The sequence below is a fragment of the Canis aureus genome, chromosome 5, assembly GCF_053574225.1.
Source record: "Canis aureus isolate CA01 chromosome 5, VMU_Caureus_v.1.0, whole genome shotgun sequence".
Classification (NCBI taxonomy): domain Eukaryota; kingdom Metazoa; phylum Chordata; class Mammalia; order Carnivora; family Canidae; genus Canis; species Canis aureus.
In genome coordinates this window covers 85,159,981-85,178,922 of record NC_135615.1, presented here as the reverse complement: position 1 = coordinate 85,178,922, position 18,942 = coordinate 85,159,981, and the positions used below count along the sequence as shown (strand labels likewise).

At 56.4% G+C, this 18,942-nt stretch overlaps 1 protein-coding gene and 1 non-coding gene across 2 annotated transcripts; one reads left to right on the top strand and one right to left on the bottom strand.

Annotated features, from left to right (window-relative positions):
- Positions 1 to 279: 279 nt before the first annotated feature.
- LOC144315052 (U5 spliceosomal RNA) lies at positions 280 to 396 on the top strand. The gene has a single exon (XR_013380854.1). It is a non-coding gene; the product is annotated as a U5 spliceosomal RNA (small nuclear RNA).
- A 7,628-nt stretch (positions 397 to 8,024) lies between these two features.
- On the bottom strand, positions 8,025 to 14,021 carry KIAA2013 (KIAA2013 ortholog). Its single transcript, XM_077899614.1, has 3 exons — positions 12,974 to 14,021; positions 10,012 to 10,865; positions 8,025 to 8,705 (listed from the first exon to the last, which is right to left on the bottom strand). The coding sequence occupies exons 1-3, from the start codon at positions 14,004 to 14,006 to the stop codon at positions 8,688 to 8,690; spliced, it is 1,905 nt and encodes a 634-aa protein (XP_077755740.1). The 5' UTR covers positions 14,007 to 14,021; the 3' UTR covers positions 8,025 to 8,687.
- Between the last annotated feature and the right edge of the window lie 4,921 nt (positions 14,022 to 18,942).

The following is an 18,942-nucleotide window of genomic DNA, read 5'->3' as shown; positions in this document are numbered from 1 at the left end:
TGGACGCTGCGAGGCATTTCCATGAACCGGGGCGTGACGACAGAGGCTCATTTGCATACCCAAAATGCATTGCTCACCGGACAATTTCTGACTTGGGAACGACTCGATTTTCCTTTTTCCATTAAATTATTCCCTTCCTCCTCCCCCCAAAAATTGAGGCTGCTCCCTCAGAATTGTCCGAGAGAAGGACAGAAATCACCAGGTCTCTCGAGCAAAGAGTCACCATCACTGTGTTCGGGGTAACCGCTACCCGAGGAACGTGTGCAGGGCGCGGAGGGCATACTCTGGTTTCTCTTCAGATCGCATAAATCTTTCGCCTTTTACTAAAGATTTCCGTGGAGAGGAACAATTCTGAGTTTTTAACCAATTTTTTGAGGCCTTGCGTTCAGCGAGGCTACTAATGACGTTTAAAGATAGACTCGAGCGTCACCCGGCGCGTTACGTTGAGGATTTACAGCTGCTCGTGCTCTAACTCTCGGCTTCCCCCGTGACGTCAGCTCGCCCAGCTGGCCCCGTCTCTAACCGCGGCCTCCTCTCCGCGCACCTGCACCACGGGCCCTGGGGCGCACCTGCGGAGGGAGCTTTGCTCCGATAGAGACCCGGGCGGGACCCGGCACCGGGCAGCGTGGAAGGGGGGGTCCTCAAGGAGCCCCCGGAGCTGACCCCCGCCCCCCCCCCGCCCCGGCCTCCGGAGCAGGTCGCAGCTGAGATAGGGAGCTAGGGCCTCGCTCTCGGAGTGTTCGCGGCGTGGAAACCTGGGTCCTGGGTTCGAGACCCTGGGCTCCTCGGTCTTTAATGTGACCTGCCCCTGCTCCCTGGCACCGCGCGGGCCCTGCGCACGTGTTTGTTCAACAGAGAGCGTCCAGTCACCCTGGTTTTGCCCAGATTTTGGATAAACTTTTTTTTTCTTTTTTTTTTAATTTATTTTATTTTTTTAATTTTTATTTATTTATGATAGTCACAGAGAGAGAAAGAGAGAGAGGCAGAGACATAGGCAGAGGGAGAAGCAGGCTCCATGCACCGGGAGCCTGATGTGGGATTCGATCCCGGGTCTCCAGGATCGCGCCCTGGGCCAAAGGCAGGCGCCAAACCGCTGCGCCACCCAGGGATCCCTTTTTCTTTTTTTTTAAATAAAGTGACCAGGGCGTATCTAACTCGCACGCATCTTTCCATTCTGATCCTGGCTCTAAGCGTTGCGTTTAACTGTAAGCTTTTAAAAAGCAACTTCAGACAACTGAAGCCTAATTGGCTGCGTTTGCTACGACATGTTGATAAGTATTGCTGTTGGTTTGGTTTTCCTGGTAAGGTAACTAAAACCAGAGTCGGAAAAAAAAAATGAATGAATGAATGGATAAATAAATAAATAAATTTATTTTTTTTTGAATAAATAGATTTAATAAAACCAGAGTTGGGACGCCTGGGTGGCTCAGCGGTTTAGCGCTCCCTTTGGCCCAGGGTGTGGTCCTGGGGGCCCCAGATCGAGTCCCACGTCAGGCTGCATGGAGCCTGCTTCTCCCTCTGCCTGTGTCTCTGCCTCTCTCTCTCTCTCTGTGTCTCTCATGAATGAATAAATAAAATCTAAAAATAAAATAAAATAAAATAAAATAAAATAAAATAAAATAAAATAAAATAAAATAAAAATAAAACCAGAGTTGGATCGTTTGTGAAAAATCGGAATGAGAAAGACTTAGTGAAAAAAAAAAAAAGACAGTGATGGTTAGGATGGACTTGATCAAACTCAAGAAGTTAATTTTTGTTTTTGTTTTTTGTTTGTTTTTTTGGTTTGGTTTTAACCGATCCCACTGGCCAGAACCCAGCTTTGCCGGCGGCCTAGGTGGGGGGTGGGGGGTAGGCGGGCAAATGTAGTCTTTCCCCGGAGCAGCCCAGGGCCCCTGCTCATGGGGCGAGGCCGCAGGGGGAAGGGAGTGGACACCTGGGAAGAAAACTAGCAGAGTTTGCACCAGCGAGACCGGCCGAGGTGCCCTCCTCGTGGCTCCCCACCTCCCGGGCCAGCTCTCCCTTGCTTGTGGCTGTGGGATAACCCTTCTGCTGATGTCCTCCCCCCCGCCCATCTTTTTAAAGATTTATTTATTGGGACAACTGGGTGGCTCAGTGGTTTAGCACCGCCTTAAGCCCAGGGCCTGGGCCTGGAGACCTGGGATGGAGTCCCCACTGGTGTCCCTGCAGGGAGCCTGCTTCTCCCTCTGCCTGTGTCTCTGCCTCTCTCTGTGTGTCTCTCATGAATACATAAATAAAATCTCAAAAGAAGAGTCACATGCTCCACCAACTGAGCCAGCCAGCAGGGCACCCCTAACTATATATATATATATATATTAATATTTTTTTATTATTTAAGAGAGAGAGTGAGTATGAGAGAGCACGAGCGGGGACAGAGGGAGAAGCAGACTCCCCATTGAGCAGGGAGCCCAATGCGAGGCTTGATCCCAGGACCCTGGCTGAAGGCGGCGCTAAACCGCTGAGCCACCAGGGCTGCCCCCTAATATATTTTTAAAAATAAATTTTTACAAATTTGCGATGGTGACGTGTGCTTCTTCATGAATCGATTAAATATTAGGCTCAAATGGCTCGTCTAATGGCTGCCATACTTTCAGAGTCGTGATGCACACGAGCAGCATTTCACGATCTGTGCACACCCGTAAAGGGTCATGAACGCTGGGATTTCTATTCGTGACGATGACATAAATGCCACAGTTAATCATGGGGAGGAGATGCTACATTCCAGTTAGAGCTTTAGTGAAAATAAAGAGAGGTTTCTGATCCACGTCTGCAGCCCCTCTGCGTCCTGTCTGTGGACCCGGGTTCAGCAGTTCTGGCCTGCGTGCCTTGGCCTCCAAGTGTCCAATACAAACCATCCCGTGTGTGGGTAGAAAGTCTGGAGTTTATCAAGCACACTCACACCCGGTTATTTACTTAGTGGGACTTCCCGACCATCTTATGAAGTTGGAAGGTGCTATTAGACCCGTTTTACAGGTAGGAACCTGGCGCATAAACACCCAGGTCACTTGTTGGAGGTTGCACGATGATAGTGACCAAGCTGGAAATGGAACCAGGTCCCCTAACTCCCGGCCCACTGCTGACTCTTTTATATCCTGCTCCCTTCCCCAGAAATGCTGTTTAGGTAGTTACCTTTTCATCAAGTTTTATTTTGAGAGAATCCACGCCCTTTCTCCTGAGCATCCCACCCTGTTTTGTCATCTCTCACGACACCCACAGAGTGGTCCCGATGCCGGTGGCGCTTGGGCATCCATCCAGGAGCTATGGTTTACCTGGGAGCAGACCTGTCAACGGGAGAGCGTCGATCCTGCAAGGCCTTAGGGACCTCTCTCCCTGACCTTTGGCAAGTCACGCTGTTGCACCAGGTCTCAGTTTCTACTTTTGTAAAGTAGGGTGATAAGCTGTCCTGCCTTGGTTTGGGGGGAGGCTGTAAAGATTGGCTTAAAATTATAACAGTGATGAGGGGAGAGGACATGCTATGTCCATGGGTGGAATTGTCACCTGTGATGTGGTCATTGCCGTGAGTTAGAGCCAAGCCTACCCACCTCTTGCCTTGAGAAGTTGAAGATATGGATCCATAAACCCCAATTCTCTAACCTTTTCACCCACTTTATTCCTTTGTGTCTGTGATTTTATTTATTTATTCATGAGAGAGAGAGAGAGGCAGAGACACAGGCAGAGGGAGAAGCAGGCTCCCTGCGGGGAGCCCAACGTGGGACTCGATCCCAGGACCCTGGGGTCACGCCCTGAGCCCAAGGCAGGTGCTGAACCGCTGAGCCCCCCGAGTGCCCCCGCCCACTTTGTTCCTTTTGAGGACTCTACACTCTGGACAAACGGAAGTGTTCCTGTCCCCTTGCAGCCCCACGCATCCGCACCTCTGTACACTCACGCTCGGCCCCCTGCCTGGACAGTCCTCTCCAGCGCCTTCGCCTGGTGGACGCCCGTTATCCCTTAGGTCCCTCTTGCAGCTTGCAGCTTCCTCCAGGGAGCCGTCCCTGACCGTCCAGAGGGGTTCAGTGGGGCAGCCCCTCGCCCCCGCTCTCTGACCGCAGCACAGCTGTGTCACTCCGTAGCTGTCTCCACTCCAGAGTGTGCATTCCCCGAGGTCGAGGACTGTATCGGTGCTGTTCTCCCCTTTCTAGGGCTTAGTGCCTTATGGTCTGAGCCTCACTTGCCTCATCTGCAAAATGGGAATGAAACTTACCCTACAGGGTACCCTGGACACTTGTGCTTTGCTGCCAAACATCTATTCCTCCTCCTTTTTTTTTTTTTTTTTAAAGATTTTATTTATTTGTTTGAGAGAGAGAATATGAGTGGGGAGGGAGGGCATCAGGGAGAGGCAAGCTCCCCCTGGGCAGGTAGATGGACCCCAGGACCCCGTGATCATGTCCTAGGGCTCGATCCCAGGACCCCAGGATCATGACCTGAGCTGAAGGCAGCCTCTTAAGTGACTGAGGCACCCCTCCTCCTCCTTCCTGATAAGAGTCCCCCAAATATCCTTCGGAATCCACCTCTCTTCTGCTAGTCTCTGTTCAGGGGTTGGAGATTGAGCCCAAGCTCAGCTCTGAGGAGGTCATAATTATGGTTTCTTGTCACTTGCAACCCCAAACACCAGGATTAAAAGATATAATGCATACAAATGTAATTCAACAAACATTCCTTGAACATTTAGTTTCTGGCTGTCCAGCCACCGCCTTTGCAAAACTTAAGTGCCAAACACACCCTACATGTTCATCAAATGTAATCTTTCCCCCTTTGCCACCCACGGGCCAGACGCAGAGCCTGCTAGAAGGTTCACAATGAATATTTACCGAATCGAGTGATTTATCTGAAGCTTCCATCGGGCAAAGTCCAGAGGAACCAAGAGCGTCAGACCACAAGCCAGGTGGCTGGCTTAGGGGGAAGCTGTTTGCTCAGCCAGTGTCAGGTGGTGGTGATGAGCCCGCCCTCCGTGAGCCTCCTTTCTGCAGGGAACGCATCTGCCCCACAAGTGTGAGCCACCCAATTGCAGACCCCAAACCAGGCTTCAGAGGCTCAGAAGAGGGATGTCCAGGGGGCTCAGTGGTTGAGCACCTGCCTTCAGCCCAGGGCGTGGCCCTGGGGTCCTGGGATCAAGTTCCACATCGGGGTCCCCACAGGGAGCCTGCTTCTCCCTCTGCCTGGGTCTCTGCCTCTCTCTCTCTCTGTGCGTCTCTCATGAATAAATAAAAACAATCTTTAAAAAAAAAAAAAAACTCAGGTCACTGTCACTTCCCCGGGGTGGGTGGGGGGAGGGTAAAAACAAAACCCCGGAGTGCAAGTTATTTTGTTCATTTTCATCTCAAACATCCTTTGAGGATCTGAAGAAAGCTCTGGAACCTCTCATGAAAGAGAAAAAAAAAAATCCATACAGTTGGCCATTCTGGGGCCCATGGTCCCTTGAAGTGTGATTACAGATTCCTGAGCAAGAAAAGCCACAGGGTTTCTCCTTCATCTACGATCCCGTGAATCCCTGTGTCTGGGTGTGTTTGCGCCTCCACTGCCCCACTGCAAGAATATGCCTGGATATCTGAGTCCATTCGGGCTCCTGCAACAGGGTGCCGGGGCCTGGGGGCTTAGGAGGCACAGGAAGGGGTTTCCCACACTTCTGGGGGCTGGAAGCCCGAGAAGCACCTGCCCTCTGGGTTACAGACGCCCGTTGTGGCCTCATCTCCCACGCGGGAGAGGACAAGGGTGCTCACTGGGGTCCCTCTAATTAGGGCACTAATCCCATTTGGGAGGACCCCAGCCTCACGGCCTCGTCACCTCCCACAGGGCCCCCTCTAAGCACCACCATATGTGAATTTTGGGGGGACACATTCCACCCATGAACAATGCCCTTGGGAGAGTCCACCTCCCTTTTGGAAAAATCCTCCAGGGCAGCTGTGGGCCTCCCGGTTCGCGTCCTAGTCTGAGGCAGGGGCTTGGTGCAGGCGGCCTATTCGGGAAGAGGCCGCAGGGGCCCAGGCGAGGGTGACTGAGGCAGAGCAAAAGGAACAGAGGAAACCCGGGGCAGGGTGAGTGCGGAGCCCCCCACCGCGACAGGGCCCGGGCCTGCCCGGATCGCGCCCCGGAGCCTTGGGAACAGAGGGAAGCGCGTGTCCACGGCTCCGTCTCCCGCGAGAAGGGCTCCCCAAGCGTTAGCATCCGTGGGTCTGGAGGCCGCGCACGCGAGCGGCTCCCGGGGGTGAGAGAAGCCGAGAGGGCGGAGAGGGCGCTGTGGACGGCCCCGCAGAGGCCGCCTGCAGCCCTGCTGGAGGCGGAGGTGCTGGGGGCGCTGGGTGAGGCGGCCTGGAGGGGACGTGACCGCCCCTGACCGTGGCCACCCGCCTCCTCAGCGCCACCCTGCCCCTGGATGTGGGACCCGAGCGCCTTTCCTGCTCCCAGAGGCTGCTCCAAGGACGCGGCGGCGATGGGGATGGGGACGGAGCGTTGAACCCAGGTAAGGCCTCTCCCTGCCCGAGACCAGCGCGCAGGGAGGTGCCCCTAAAAAAGTACCTTTTATAAGATTTCATTAATTTATTTGAGAGAGAGAGAGAGATCACAAGAGGAGGCGCAGGGCAGAGGGAGAAGCCCACTCGCCCCTGAGCGGGGAGCCCGCTGCAGGCATCATGACCCGAGCTGACGAGCTGACGGCCGAGCCACCCCCTCTAAATCCTTCTGCCCCCCCCCAACCCGGAGCGGCCCACCTCGTTCTCACCCCCGCCCCGCCCTCTGCGAATGGGGCCCGGGTTCGGGGGTGGGGGGACACCTGGGAAGCTCCCGAGGGCCCGCAAACCCGCAGGGCCGGTGCACATCGCGCCCCACCGCGTCCCAGCTGCTGGAAGTGCGGGCAGCACGACGCCAAGCGTCCCACACCGGGTCCCAGCCCTAGGAAGGCAACTCGGGAAGCCTCTGTGCATCCCTCCCGGGGCGGCCTCGCTGAGCTGCGTTCCCTCCCCGTGCCGGTGGCCCAGCTGGAGACGCTGCCCAGGCTCCCGGCAGACCCCTGTCGTTCTTGGGGCTCACTCTCGGGGTGCGCTGCTGATGCCATCACCAAGAGGAGCAAAGGACGCTTCAACCCCTCCCCTGCCAGGAGGGGATGCTGGGGGGGGCGGGGTGGAGCTGCCTCACCGCCCCAGTTGGCTGCCTCTGTCCCAAACCACTGGGATGTCACCGTACATGTGCGGGCCCCAGCACGTGGGGAGCACTTGGTCCTGTAAGTCACAGGTGTTGATGGAGCTTCTAGGGGTTCAGTCGGCATTTCTCAGCAGTGGTGACGCGGGTGTACTTTTACCGTTCACTGGTTCCGAGCTAAACAGGGGGGTGGGACTATCGGGTGTGGCTCTTGTCAAGCAGCTTCCAGTCTAATGTAACAGCTGCAGCACACACCACACCCTAAACCACACCCTGCTGCACCCCACGGGGTTCCTGCTTCCCAAACAGGTAGAGCCACCAACGACTCAGGGCTGGACCAGGAAGGCACCTCTGAGCTCTGCACTCTTGGAGCAGAGGGGAAGGCATGTGGAGCCGGGGCTGCCGGGCTGCCGTGGGCCACCATCAGCGGGTGGCAAGCAGCCCAGGCTGCCCGGGGAGTCGGGCTGCAGCACCCACGACACGGTGACTGCGGCCTCCCACAGTCCTCCGGGCTCCATCCTCCTCCCATGAGCACAGGGTCAGCAGATCTTGATTTCAGCAAGCAACTGGCAGTGTTTTCCCGCTGACACCCAGGGCAGGCAAATGGGGGGCACCCGGGGCAGGTGGGGGCAGAGGCTGAAGCTCCTCAACCTGCCCGCAGGGCCCGGCGAGCCCGTGAACCCCCCCGCCCGCCCCCAGGGAGCAGAGAGGCAGTAGCCTCTGTCTTCGGTGGAGGAGGGTCAGGCGTGGGGAAGCGGTCCCTCACCACGGCAGAGCCAGGTGGCTGGCTCTTCTGCTCCAGGCACTGCCCAGAAGCCTGGTGACGGAGGAAGATCCGCTGTCTCCGGGTTTCAACCACACACAAACCGGTCATGGAAGTTTGAAAGAGATTTATTTAAAAACAGAACAAAAAAGCTTTGGTATTTCAAAACCCAACAATCATCAATCACTAGAAAGTTAAATACCGCCCCCGGAAGCCCAGAAGTACAAAAGCACAGATCTCCACAGGCTCATGATAAGAAAGAGACAATGTGGGAACCCGGGGATGACCCGAGACCCGCGCTCTCCACCCAGGCAGGGCGGCGAAGGCCCCAAGTCACCTCCACGGTTCAGTCTAAAGTGGATGCGAAAGCCATCCGGCAAAACCTCAACAACAATAAATTAAAAACTCAGTCGAGAAAGAACACATTAAATTAGGAATAGAACACAATTTTTCCTAGACAAATCTCTTCAAAAGTGGGTCTATTTCCTGGGACAGAAGAAAGAAGGGAAGGGAAGCAGAAGGAGTGAGTTCAATTTCAAGTATTTTCCATCTAGGTTCATTTTATTGAGTCGAAAGCTTTACAAAAAGTCCACTGGCCCTCCCCTCCCGCTCCCCGATGCCGACTCCTAAACATCCACACGCGCTCTGCGTCACTGGTGTCCCCGACAAGGCACAAAAGGGTGGGTGCTTTCAAAGGATCCCTTGTTCGTGCAGCAGGACTTTCAGTGCTGGGTGTCTTGTGCAGACGGGGCTGAAAGCGGGACCGTTGGTGCGCTCAGACACTGGGATCCTCCTGTTCAAATAACAAAACAAGCTGTTATTCTTCACGACCTCGTGGAAGCCACAGCACTGTCAAGGGAAGCAGGTGACGGAGCTGACCTGGGGGCACCCTGCCCAGGCTCTGACCCGGCTCCTGGCCTGGGATGTGCTACAGCGCCGCGGGGTCAGCAGCCTGGACACCTCCACACCTGCCGCAGGGTCACTGAGCCCTGCCCTGCGGTGGCCCAGCTCGGCAGGGGGAAACTGAGGGACACGGGTAGCACCCCAAAATGAGGGGCTGGGCTTGTCCTCGGAACTCGGCAGGGAACCAGGGCAGATGGGCAGATGCTAGAGGAAGAACAGAGGAGCCCCCCCGAGCCGCGGGGAGAAGCAGCCTGCCTACTTCACAGGGGCCGTTGGACCCACGCGATGCAAATTTAGCACCTGCTCTTACAGCCTGGGAAGATTTCTTGCTCATCTGACTTTCCGTTTGTTCCTCCAGCTCGGAGCTCAGACCTGCTGCCCACCCTCCTCCCACGGCTCTGGGCTCACTGCCCCCGGCCAGAAGCCCGAAGGCACGCAGCTCTCGGCGGAGGTGATGAGGCGCTTCTCCCGAGTGGGCCCAGGCCCCTTAGCCGCGGAGCGCACAGACCGAGCGCTGACACACCGCTCCTCGCAGCAGCCCGACAAGAGGAGAGGGCAGCAAGGGCAGCAAGGGCAGCAAGGGCAGCAAGCCAGCTGCCTCTGAAGGACTCTCGCCCGTGACTGCCAGTAACAGGCCCCCTTCTGTTCCCTCTCCCAGGCAATCCTGGTAGTGAGCAAGCAGGGAGGGCTGATGGCAGGGCGGGCCAGGCGGGCTCCCCAGGCTGAGCCTGATGCCCAGGACACATTCCGGTGACAGTCCCACAGTGACCATGCTCAAAGTCATGGCTTCCTGGGGACAAACATGCATCAGGAAACAATATGTGCTCACAAGATGACCCCCTGCACTGGCCCACAGCGAGGGGCAGTGAACCGGCCCTCCCGGGTGAGGACAGGGGTCCCCCTTGCAGCTTCCGTAGAGGCTCAGGTCAGCCTAGGGGTCTTGTGCAATTATTTGTAAAGGCTGAGGTTTACTGGGGCAGGGAGGGCACTGCCCACGCCCCTGGAAGGCCAGCACTCAGCTGCCCACACCTGATTCCTGCCACCGTCCCCTGCTCTGGTCTCCTCCGAGGAGTCACGCTCTGACATCCTCTCTAAACACACTCACACCTCTCTGCGCTGCGGGCGGAGGGTTCTGGCTGAGAGGGGCACCCTCCCCCGCACGGGCCTGGGGCTCTGAACACATTGGGGCTTTATACCTTACTCCTGAAGAGGGGCTTGGCCCCAGGCCCACAGTACTCGTTGTAGATGAGCTTGAAGAGGAAGAGGTGGAAGAGGGTGATGAGGGAGGCCACGCTGAACCAGAAGAGGAAGGGCAGCCCAGGGTCCTGCTGGGCCATATGCTCATCGTGGGCCAAGATGGCCTTGAGGTGCAGCGTGTGGCGCAGGTCCTGCAGGTGCGTGAGGTCGGTGGAGATGTAGAGCAGCGGCGTGATGGGCTGCGTCACCATGACCGGGAAGGTGTGGCCCTGGGGCACCGAGGTCAGCTCCACGGGCTCCTCCAGGCAGCCCGCCTCACAGGCATAGATCTTGACGGGCTGGCCGCGCGACTCCACGGACACGTGCAGGTATGGCTTGCCCTCGGGGTCCGCGAGCACGGCCAGGTTGATGTGATCATTCTTGTAGCGGATGCCGTGCAAGGCGTAGCTGTTGTGCAGCACGTCAGGGTCGGCCTGGAACTGGAGGTGGTTCTCGGTGAACTGCAGTCCCCCGAAGCTGAGCACCATGCCCTGCAGGATGCCTGGGGCGCCGACCCTCACCAGCCCCTTGCAGCCGCGCTTCTGCAGGGTCAGCTTCCACAGGTCGGAGAGCTGCAGGATCTGCGGGACGGAGGCCAGCCGGCCGGGCCAGAGGTTCTCGGCGTGCATGGTGGCGTGGCCACTGAAGCAGTGGTCTTCGTAGTTCAGCGTCGACTCCATCTGGTCGCGCTCCCTGTGGCTCAGGCTGGGGCTGAGCAGTGGGGCTGGCGAGCAGGAGAGCATGTAGTACAGCGTCAGGTTCACGGTCAGGCCTGACGGCGTGTGGGCGTCCGTGATCTTCTTCATTTCCACACCTGTTAACGCCACAAAGGTTGCACGTTAGGGGGGAACGGCGTGGCCAGGGGGCTGAGGTCACGACATGAAGAGCTCCCTGAGTCGGGGAGAAAGTCCTTCTGCCTGGCGCCCTCGCACGGCCAACCGGACCCTCTGAGCCTGAGGCCCCTGTGGGCAGCACCCGGGCCCTCTCGGCCGGCCCCCTGCTAGCATCTCGTCTCCAGGCCTTGGAGCTTCAGGTAACATCTGAACACTTGATCTCCCGAATCTGCACGAATCCTAGACGCCAACAGCTAACCGCCCGTTTGCTGTCTCCCCCAGGACGCGCGACAGGCATTCTGAACCTGACGTGGTTTGAATTCTTGCAGGCCCGAACCAACCCCCCGCTCAGATGATCTCCAGACACCTGCTCAAGCCCTCCCCGCAGTCAGGCGTCACCGTCAAGTGCTCACGCCCCACAGCCAGTCCACCCACAGTCCTGCCGGCGCCACCTCCGAAAGTACCAGATGCCATCCATCCACTTTCGTCTCTGCGGCCACAGCTCTGGTCCCCCCTCCCCCGCTTTCACCTGGACTCCCACAAAACCCTATCTGGTCGCCGGGCCCCACTTTGGTCCCCTTCTAGTCTACACTCCGCACAGAGCAGCCAGGGGGATCGTCTAAAAATGTACGTGCGGGAGCGTCTCTGCTCTGCCTTCCACCTCTCATAGAGTCAGATGCACCATCTTCACCAAGGCCTGCAAGACCCTTCAGCATCGGGCTGTCAGCACCCGTCCCTCGTTTGCAGCCTGCCAGCCACACCGGCCTCAACCAAACGTGCTCCTGCCTTAAGGCCGCCGACCTGCTGGCTCCCTCCGGATCATTACTTGGCCGGTTTCTTGCTCTTTAGGTCTTGGCTAAGTGCCTCCTCCTCGGAGAGGCCTCCCTGACCCCTGCAGCTAAACAGAGGCCCCACCCCACTCTTCCCCCCACCCCTCACGCTCAAACGCATACTTCTCACTTTAAATGACTTTTTATTCTAAAAAGTTATCTTGCGGATTCATCCAGATTTTCACTTTTCTAGTATCGTCTTCCTCCCATCCAGAACTTAAGCAAGCACCATGAGAACAGGAACTCGGCTCTATTCACTCCTGCATCCCTCGTACGGGGAGGACAGTCCCTGGCAAGACCCAACCTATACACGCGCTGAGCGACTTAGACACACTCTGAGCAACTACACATAAGGATGTAGACAACAAGCACCCCGGAAACCGAAATCTCTCATCTAGAATAGAATTTCCTCTACTTCGATGGCCAACGGGGGAAACAAGCTGTCACTCGACCTGTCCATTCCAACCTGCTGAAGAAAAGGTTCCATTCCCTCTCAGTAAAAAGGCACAACCACACTAGCCAGGGCTCCCTTCAGTCAGTGCCCGGGGCACGTGACTCTTGATCTCGGGGTTGTGACTTCAAGTCCCACGTTGGGCACAGAGGTCACTTTAAAAAAAAAAAAAAGGAAAGAAAGAAAAAAAGGCCATGCCTGTCACCAGCCAGACTGGGGTAACTGAGGAACGGATGTGGGGATGCCCAGGCCTCTCTCTACCTGTTGATTTATCCTTTAAAAACCGACTCCGAGGGACACCTGGGAGGCTCAGTGGTACGGCCTCTGCCTTTGGCTGAGGGCGTGACCCCAGGGTCCCGGGATCGAGTCCCGCATCGGGCTCCCCGGAAGAGCCCTGCATCTCCCTCTGCCTGTGTCTCTCGTGAATAAATAAATAAACTTAAAAATAATAATTAAAGCTGACCCCGAAAACCACCCTCCAAATCGGGCCTCATCTACAAGAACAAACCAGTAAGACCTGTCTTTTACTGTCGCCCTTTCATTAGAATCTCGCAAGAGCCCTGAGCTCAGTGCTACCGTAGTTATCGAACACGGGCCCGTGGAGGTCAGTTAAGTGGCCCAAGGTCACACAGATGCTGAGTGGTGGAGCAGAGAGTCAGCCCCCGGGGTCAGTGGGCAAGCCCCCGTGCAGCACCCCTCTGCTCCCGTTCAGTGTCACCTCTGCAGACTTTAGTGGGGCATCTCCGGGAGGGACCGTGTGCCCTGGCGTACGGTGTGGACTGTGGACCGATAACTGGCCAGGCCTCACCTGGGCTGAAGAGCTGAGCCCAGAGGCGCTGGTGGTCCTGAAGCAGCTCGGCCGCTGGCATCTCCAAGAGCTCCAGCATTTCCTTTCGTGCCAAATCCTGGAGCACCTTGAGCTCCTTGGCTGCTTTGCTTTTGAGCACCTGGGGGTTAATGGGGCCTGAAACATGCACCACCCACAGCACTGTCTCGTCCAGCTGCGTCTTGGGCGCCACTTGGAGCCGGTTCACCAGCTTCTTGGCGGCCACCACCACCAGGTGCACCAGCCCCGTGGGAAAAGGCGGGGAGCGGCCCGAGTAGAGGAGGAACTGATGGTCTCCCACCTTCTCCAGCGTACTGGTGAAGGCTCTGGGGGCCGGGCCGACAGTGGGCCCCACCGTCTGCAGCGCGGCCACGCGCTCGGTGGGATTGTTGAGCTGGATCCGCTGCAGGTAGACGTGGGGTCGGCCCCGGTGCGCCAGGAAGTCCTCCTGCAGCAGCACGCAGTCGCGGCCGGGCCCCGGCGCCAGGCCGGAGGCCGAGGCGGGCCCGGGCGCGGCGGCCGCGGGGCCGGGGCCCGAGGGCCCGAGCTGCAGGCACCGCACCCGGCGCAGCAGCCCTTCCCGCAGCAGCAGCACCGCCTCGCCGGCCTCGGGGAGCGCGCCGAGCGGGCGCAGCTGCACGAAGGGCACGAAGTCCGGCGCCACGGCGGGCGCCCGCTCCCCGGGCGTCACCCACAGCCGGTTGGCGGCCGCGTCCAGCGCCAGGAAGCCGTTGGCCACCAGGGCGGGCACGCCGGGGCCCAGCGGCACCGCCTCGCCGCGCTCCCGCAGGCCGCGCCAGCCGCGGGTGGCCGCCTCCAGGCAGGCGGAGGGCTCGGCGGCGCCCGGCTCGCCGCGGGGCCAGGGCGGCAGGTGCAGGCCGCCCGCCGCCCGCCGCGCCCCGGAGCCCGCGAGCCACAGGAGCAGCAGCGACAGGCCGAGCAGGCCGAGCAGGCGGCGGGCCCAGCTGCTCGACAGCAGCCCCGGCAGCCCCTTCAGCCGCTGCTGCAGCCACATCGGGCCGCCGAGCGCGGCGCGGGGGCGGCCGCCGGGCCCGCCGCCCAGCCCCCCGGCCCGGCCCGGCCGCCCGCGCCTCGCTCCTCGGCCCCCCCCGCCGCCGCCGCCGCCGCCGCCGCCGCCGCAGCAGCCAGCGCGGCTTCCTCCTCCTCCTCCTCCGCCTCCTCCGCCTCTTCGGCTGCCGCCGGCCGTCAAACGACGCCGGCCGTCAAGCGCCGCCCGGTCTTTTGCGACGCTCGGTCGCGGAGGGGGCGGGGCCGGGGGCGGGGCCGAGGGCGGGGGGCGGAGACGCGGCGGGGACCGCCCATCCCGGCTGCTGGGACGACGTCCCACGGAGGGATGGGGGATGGGGGGCTGGGGGGCGTGGACGCGGCCCACGCACTTGTCAAGAAAAACCCAGAGCCAGCCAAGCCGAACACGTGTGGGGGCCCCCGTTTGCTACTGATGGTTAAAAAAAAAAAAAAAAAAGGAAACTTTTTTTCTGTTAAAATGACTATCCTCCCTGCAGAAAGACTTAGTATAGAGAAGGAAGGAAGGAAGGAAGGAGGAAGGAAGGAAGGAAGGAAGGAGGAAGGAAGGAAGGAAGGAAGGAAGGAAGGAAGGAAGGAAGGGAGGAAGGAAAAAAAGAAAGAAACCACTGTAAACCAGATCTTTTTTTTTTTTTTTAAGATTTTAGTTATTTAGTCATAGAGACAGAGAGGCAGAGGCACAGGGAGAAGCAGGCATCATACAGAGAGCCTGATGTGGGACTCGATGCAGGGTCTCCAGGATCATGCCCTGGACTGCAGGCGGCGCTAAAGCGCTGAGCCACTGGGGCTACCCTCTTTTTTTTTTTTTTTTTAAGATTTTATTTAGGGGTCCCTGGGTGGTGCAGCGGTTTGGCGCCTGCCTTTGGCCCAGGGCGCGATCCTGGAGACCCAGGATCGGATCCCACGTCAGGGTCCCGGTGCATGGAGTCTGCCTCTGTCTCTCCCTGCGTCTCTACCTCTCTCTCTGTGTGTGACTATCATAAGTAAATTTTTAAAAAGATGAAAGTGTTAAGATTTTATTTAGGGCAGCCCGGGTGGCTCAGCGGTTTAGCGCCGCTGCTTTCAGCCCAGGGCCTGATCCCGGAGTCTCAGGATCGAGTCCCACGTCGAGCTTCCTGCATGGAACCTGCTTCTCTCTCTGCCTGTGTCTCTGCTTTTCTCTCTCTCTCTGTGTCTCATAAGTAAGATTTTATTTATTCATTCATGAGAGACACACAGAGAGAGAAAGGCAGAGACACGGGCAGAGGAAGAAGAAGGCTCCTTGCAGGAAGCCCAATGTGGGACTCGATCCTGGGACTCTGGGATCATGCCCTGAGCTAAAGGCAGACACTCAACCGCTGAGCCACCCAGGCATCCCAAAACCAGATTTTCTATGAAATATTTTGTTGACAAGTCTTCCAGACTCGGTCTGCCCGCATGTACAAGCATATGGAGACATGAATCGCACCCAGGACTCTGTCCATTTCTCTGTCACACCAAGTCGCTGTCTTGATGTCTCCCCGAGTTTTAATCTCTTGAATGCCATAAGACATGAAAGTCTCATTATTTGAAAATGCCTTTAAATTGTGAGCTATTGATGCAAAGAGCAATTGTGCTCTGTTTCTGGGGGAAAAATTCAGTACCAGCACAGGGGCAGACAATGGGACGATTGTTTCCACGTTGGTTTCAGGACATTCCAAAGCCAGACAGTGCTTCCCAGTTGTTGCAAATTAAACGGTCATTTGAGGTGGCTGACTTCCTGCAGGCCGTGGGCAGACACGGGTATGTTTGCCAAGTTGGAGTGCCGGCGCCCTGTGAGAAAGTGCCTTGTCCAGGTGATCTTATGGTATGCTGACCTTTTTTTTTTCAAGGTTATTATCAAAGCATAAACGCAGTTTTTTTTATAGTTTATTATTTTTATAGTAATCTCTACACCTAACATGGGGCTTAAACTCACTACGCCAGAGAACAAGAGTTTCACACTCTTATGACAGAGCCAGCCAGGCACCCCATAAACATTCTTAATTCCCATCTGGAGTTCACAAACCCCACAGAATACGTATCCATGGCCTACTGTGAGAAAAGCTCCATCCAACCCCCTTGGGAAGGCAGGAGCCCTTGGGGTGGCACAGTGACATGAGAACAAAAGACTGGACCATGCTTGATTCTAATGTGAAATGGGGATGATGAGAGAATCTGCCTCTCAGTTTTCGAGGAATAGATAAGTTAATCCAGGCAAGGAATGCAAGGTGCAGGACCCACAGTGAATGTTCAGTAAACGTAAACCCACATAATTCTACTCGCTCCTACAAATAACGGTGTAATAGACGTATACCTTGGCCCACTGACGTGAATGTTGCAGGGGAAATAATTCCTAGAAGCAGATTCCTGGGTCAAAAGGAAGCCTCATTGTGTCCGTTCTTGTTCTTAACTCCCTTGCCACTCTCCTTCCCACCCAGCAGGGGAATCACAGGCCAGGGTTAGCCACGGAGCCACAACAGAGCCGGGCGGGCGTCAAGCGTCCGGGGGGGACCCTGGTATCAGGTTCTCTGGGCTTCAAATCTTGGCCTCACCCTTGCTAGCAAGTCAGCTAACTTCCCTGGGCCTCAGTTTCTCCATTCATAAAGTGGGGATCATAAAACAGAGTAGGATTGCTCTCAGGCTTCAGTGACACCAGCATGTGATATATTTAGGATACTGCCGGGCTGAAAATAACCATTTGCCATTTTTTTTTAAACCAGGAAACAAGAAACAGGGGTACGTGAGACAAAATTCTACATGTGCTAAGAGTTAAAGGGTAAAGTCTTCCTCTCTCCCGACCCCAGCTATTCTTTTTTTTTTTTTTTTTTAAACTTATTTGCTGGAACCAAATTCTTTTTTTTTTTTTTTTAATTTTTATTTATTTATGATAGTCACAGAGAGAGAGAGAGAGGCAGAGACACAGGCAGAGGGAGAAGCAGGCTCCATGCACCGGGAGCCTGATGTGGGATTCGATCCCGGGTCTCCAGGATCGCGCCCTGGGCCAAAGGCAGGCGCCAAACCGCTGCGCCACCCAGGGATCCCCGGACCCCAGCTATTCTGTTCCTCCCCCTAGAGGAACAGAATAGAGGCAACCACTGCTATTTCCATTTATAGAAACGGTAGCATATAACTTACGCTTGTATCTCTCTCGTTTCACTGAAAGGAACAGCTTGGGAATTCTACCGTTATTGTTATTCAAGGGGCTGAGTGCCAGTGGGAGGAACTGGCTGGCGCAGGTGGAGGGGACGGGAGGCCCAGGGCCGGGCAGCAGGGTGTCCAGCATCCTTCCTCGGCTCCGCAAAGGAAACGGATAAAAGAAGACCATGCAAGGGAGAAAAGCAGCCCCACCGCTTGGCACCAGAGGACTGCCCTCGGGCGGGCGCTATCCTCGGTGCCCCCCAGGGAAGCAGCTCCTGCGCCTTTAACTGCGCCCAGCACGTGCAGCACGCACCAGCAGGCACATCTGGGCGGCAGCAGCGGCTGGTTAAAGAGACAGGCTCTCCTTGTGCATGAAGCTTGGACCAGGTTCAAATTCCAGCACTTTGGCAAAGGGAGCAGGAAACAGATCGGGAAGGAATGGAGGGCAGGCTTCCCGGAGGCGTGAGTCCTTTCTCCGGGGAAGGCTGGCAGCCTCCTGGAGTGATTGCCTCTCCTGAGTTACAGGGACTCTGGGCACGTGGACTTTGGGAACCCCGGGGCCCAAAGATTTTTTTTTTTCTTCTGTCCTCACTACTGCCCATAGTGGTTCTCCTTGGATCCCAGCAAATGGAGAGTGAGAGCCAGGCTCTACAGCCGCCTCAGCTGTGTGATGTTGGGCAGGTTGCTTCCCTTCTCTGGGCCTCAGTTCCCTTATTTCGTAAATAGAGGCAATACTGCCCAACTCACAGGGACGTTGGGAACATAGAGTGAGAAAGAGCTTTGAAAATGGAGCCATCCCACACAGGCTCATTCTCCACCCCTCTGCTCATCCCTCCATTTCCTTCTTGAAGGATCTGGGATTTCAGTCTGTGTCCTCCAGAATTCAAAAACATCCGGTGGATTCTGGCACCAAGACTCCCCAGCTGCAGAAACTCCCCACCCCACGGGTCCCAGCTGGGAGACACAAGACCTGGATTCCACCCACGCCCCATCCCTTTACTTGCCTTGTGACCCCTGCGCTCACCTCGACCATCTGTACAGTGAGTAGATCTCTGAACAGTGAGATGATCTCCAACGTTCCCAGGGATTCTTTTTTTTTTTTAAATATTTTTTTAAATTTTTATTTATTTATGATAGTCACAGAGAGAGAGAGAGAGAGAGGCAGAGACACAGGCAGAGGGAGAAGCAGGCTCCATGCACCGGGAGCCCGATGTGGGATTCGATCCCGGGTCTCCGGGATCGCGCTCCGGGCCAAAGGCAGGCGCCAAACCGCTGCGCCACCCAGGGATCCCACGTTCCCAGGGATTCTATCTTCTAAAAATAACATATGTTGGTTTTGCTTGGATTGTACGAATAGGACATATTAATTGCAAAAAAAAAAAAATGGTAAGAAACAATGAAAAATATAAATAAAAAAACTACCAGGAAATAATGCATGATATACACTATATAATTATACATATATGCAGTCCCACAACCTGGAAATAATCACTGCAAACATTTGCGTGTCATTTGCTGTCTCTATTGTATCCATGGGAGACTATTTTTACTGAGTGAGGTCATAGCGCACTTCCTTTTTTTCCCCACTTAATCAAATTGGTAGAGGATTTCCCCTGCTGAAACAGTCTGGTTTCTCTTCTCCCCGGCACCTGGGCCTGGACTACTCTGTGATGTTGCTAGCACCCCTGACATGCCCCTCCCTCCACCCTTTGCCCCCCAGGGGTTGGGGGAGGAGCCCCTGCCCACCCAGAGTTGCACCCACCACCCAC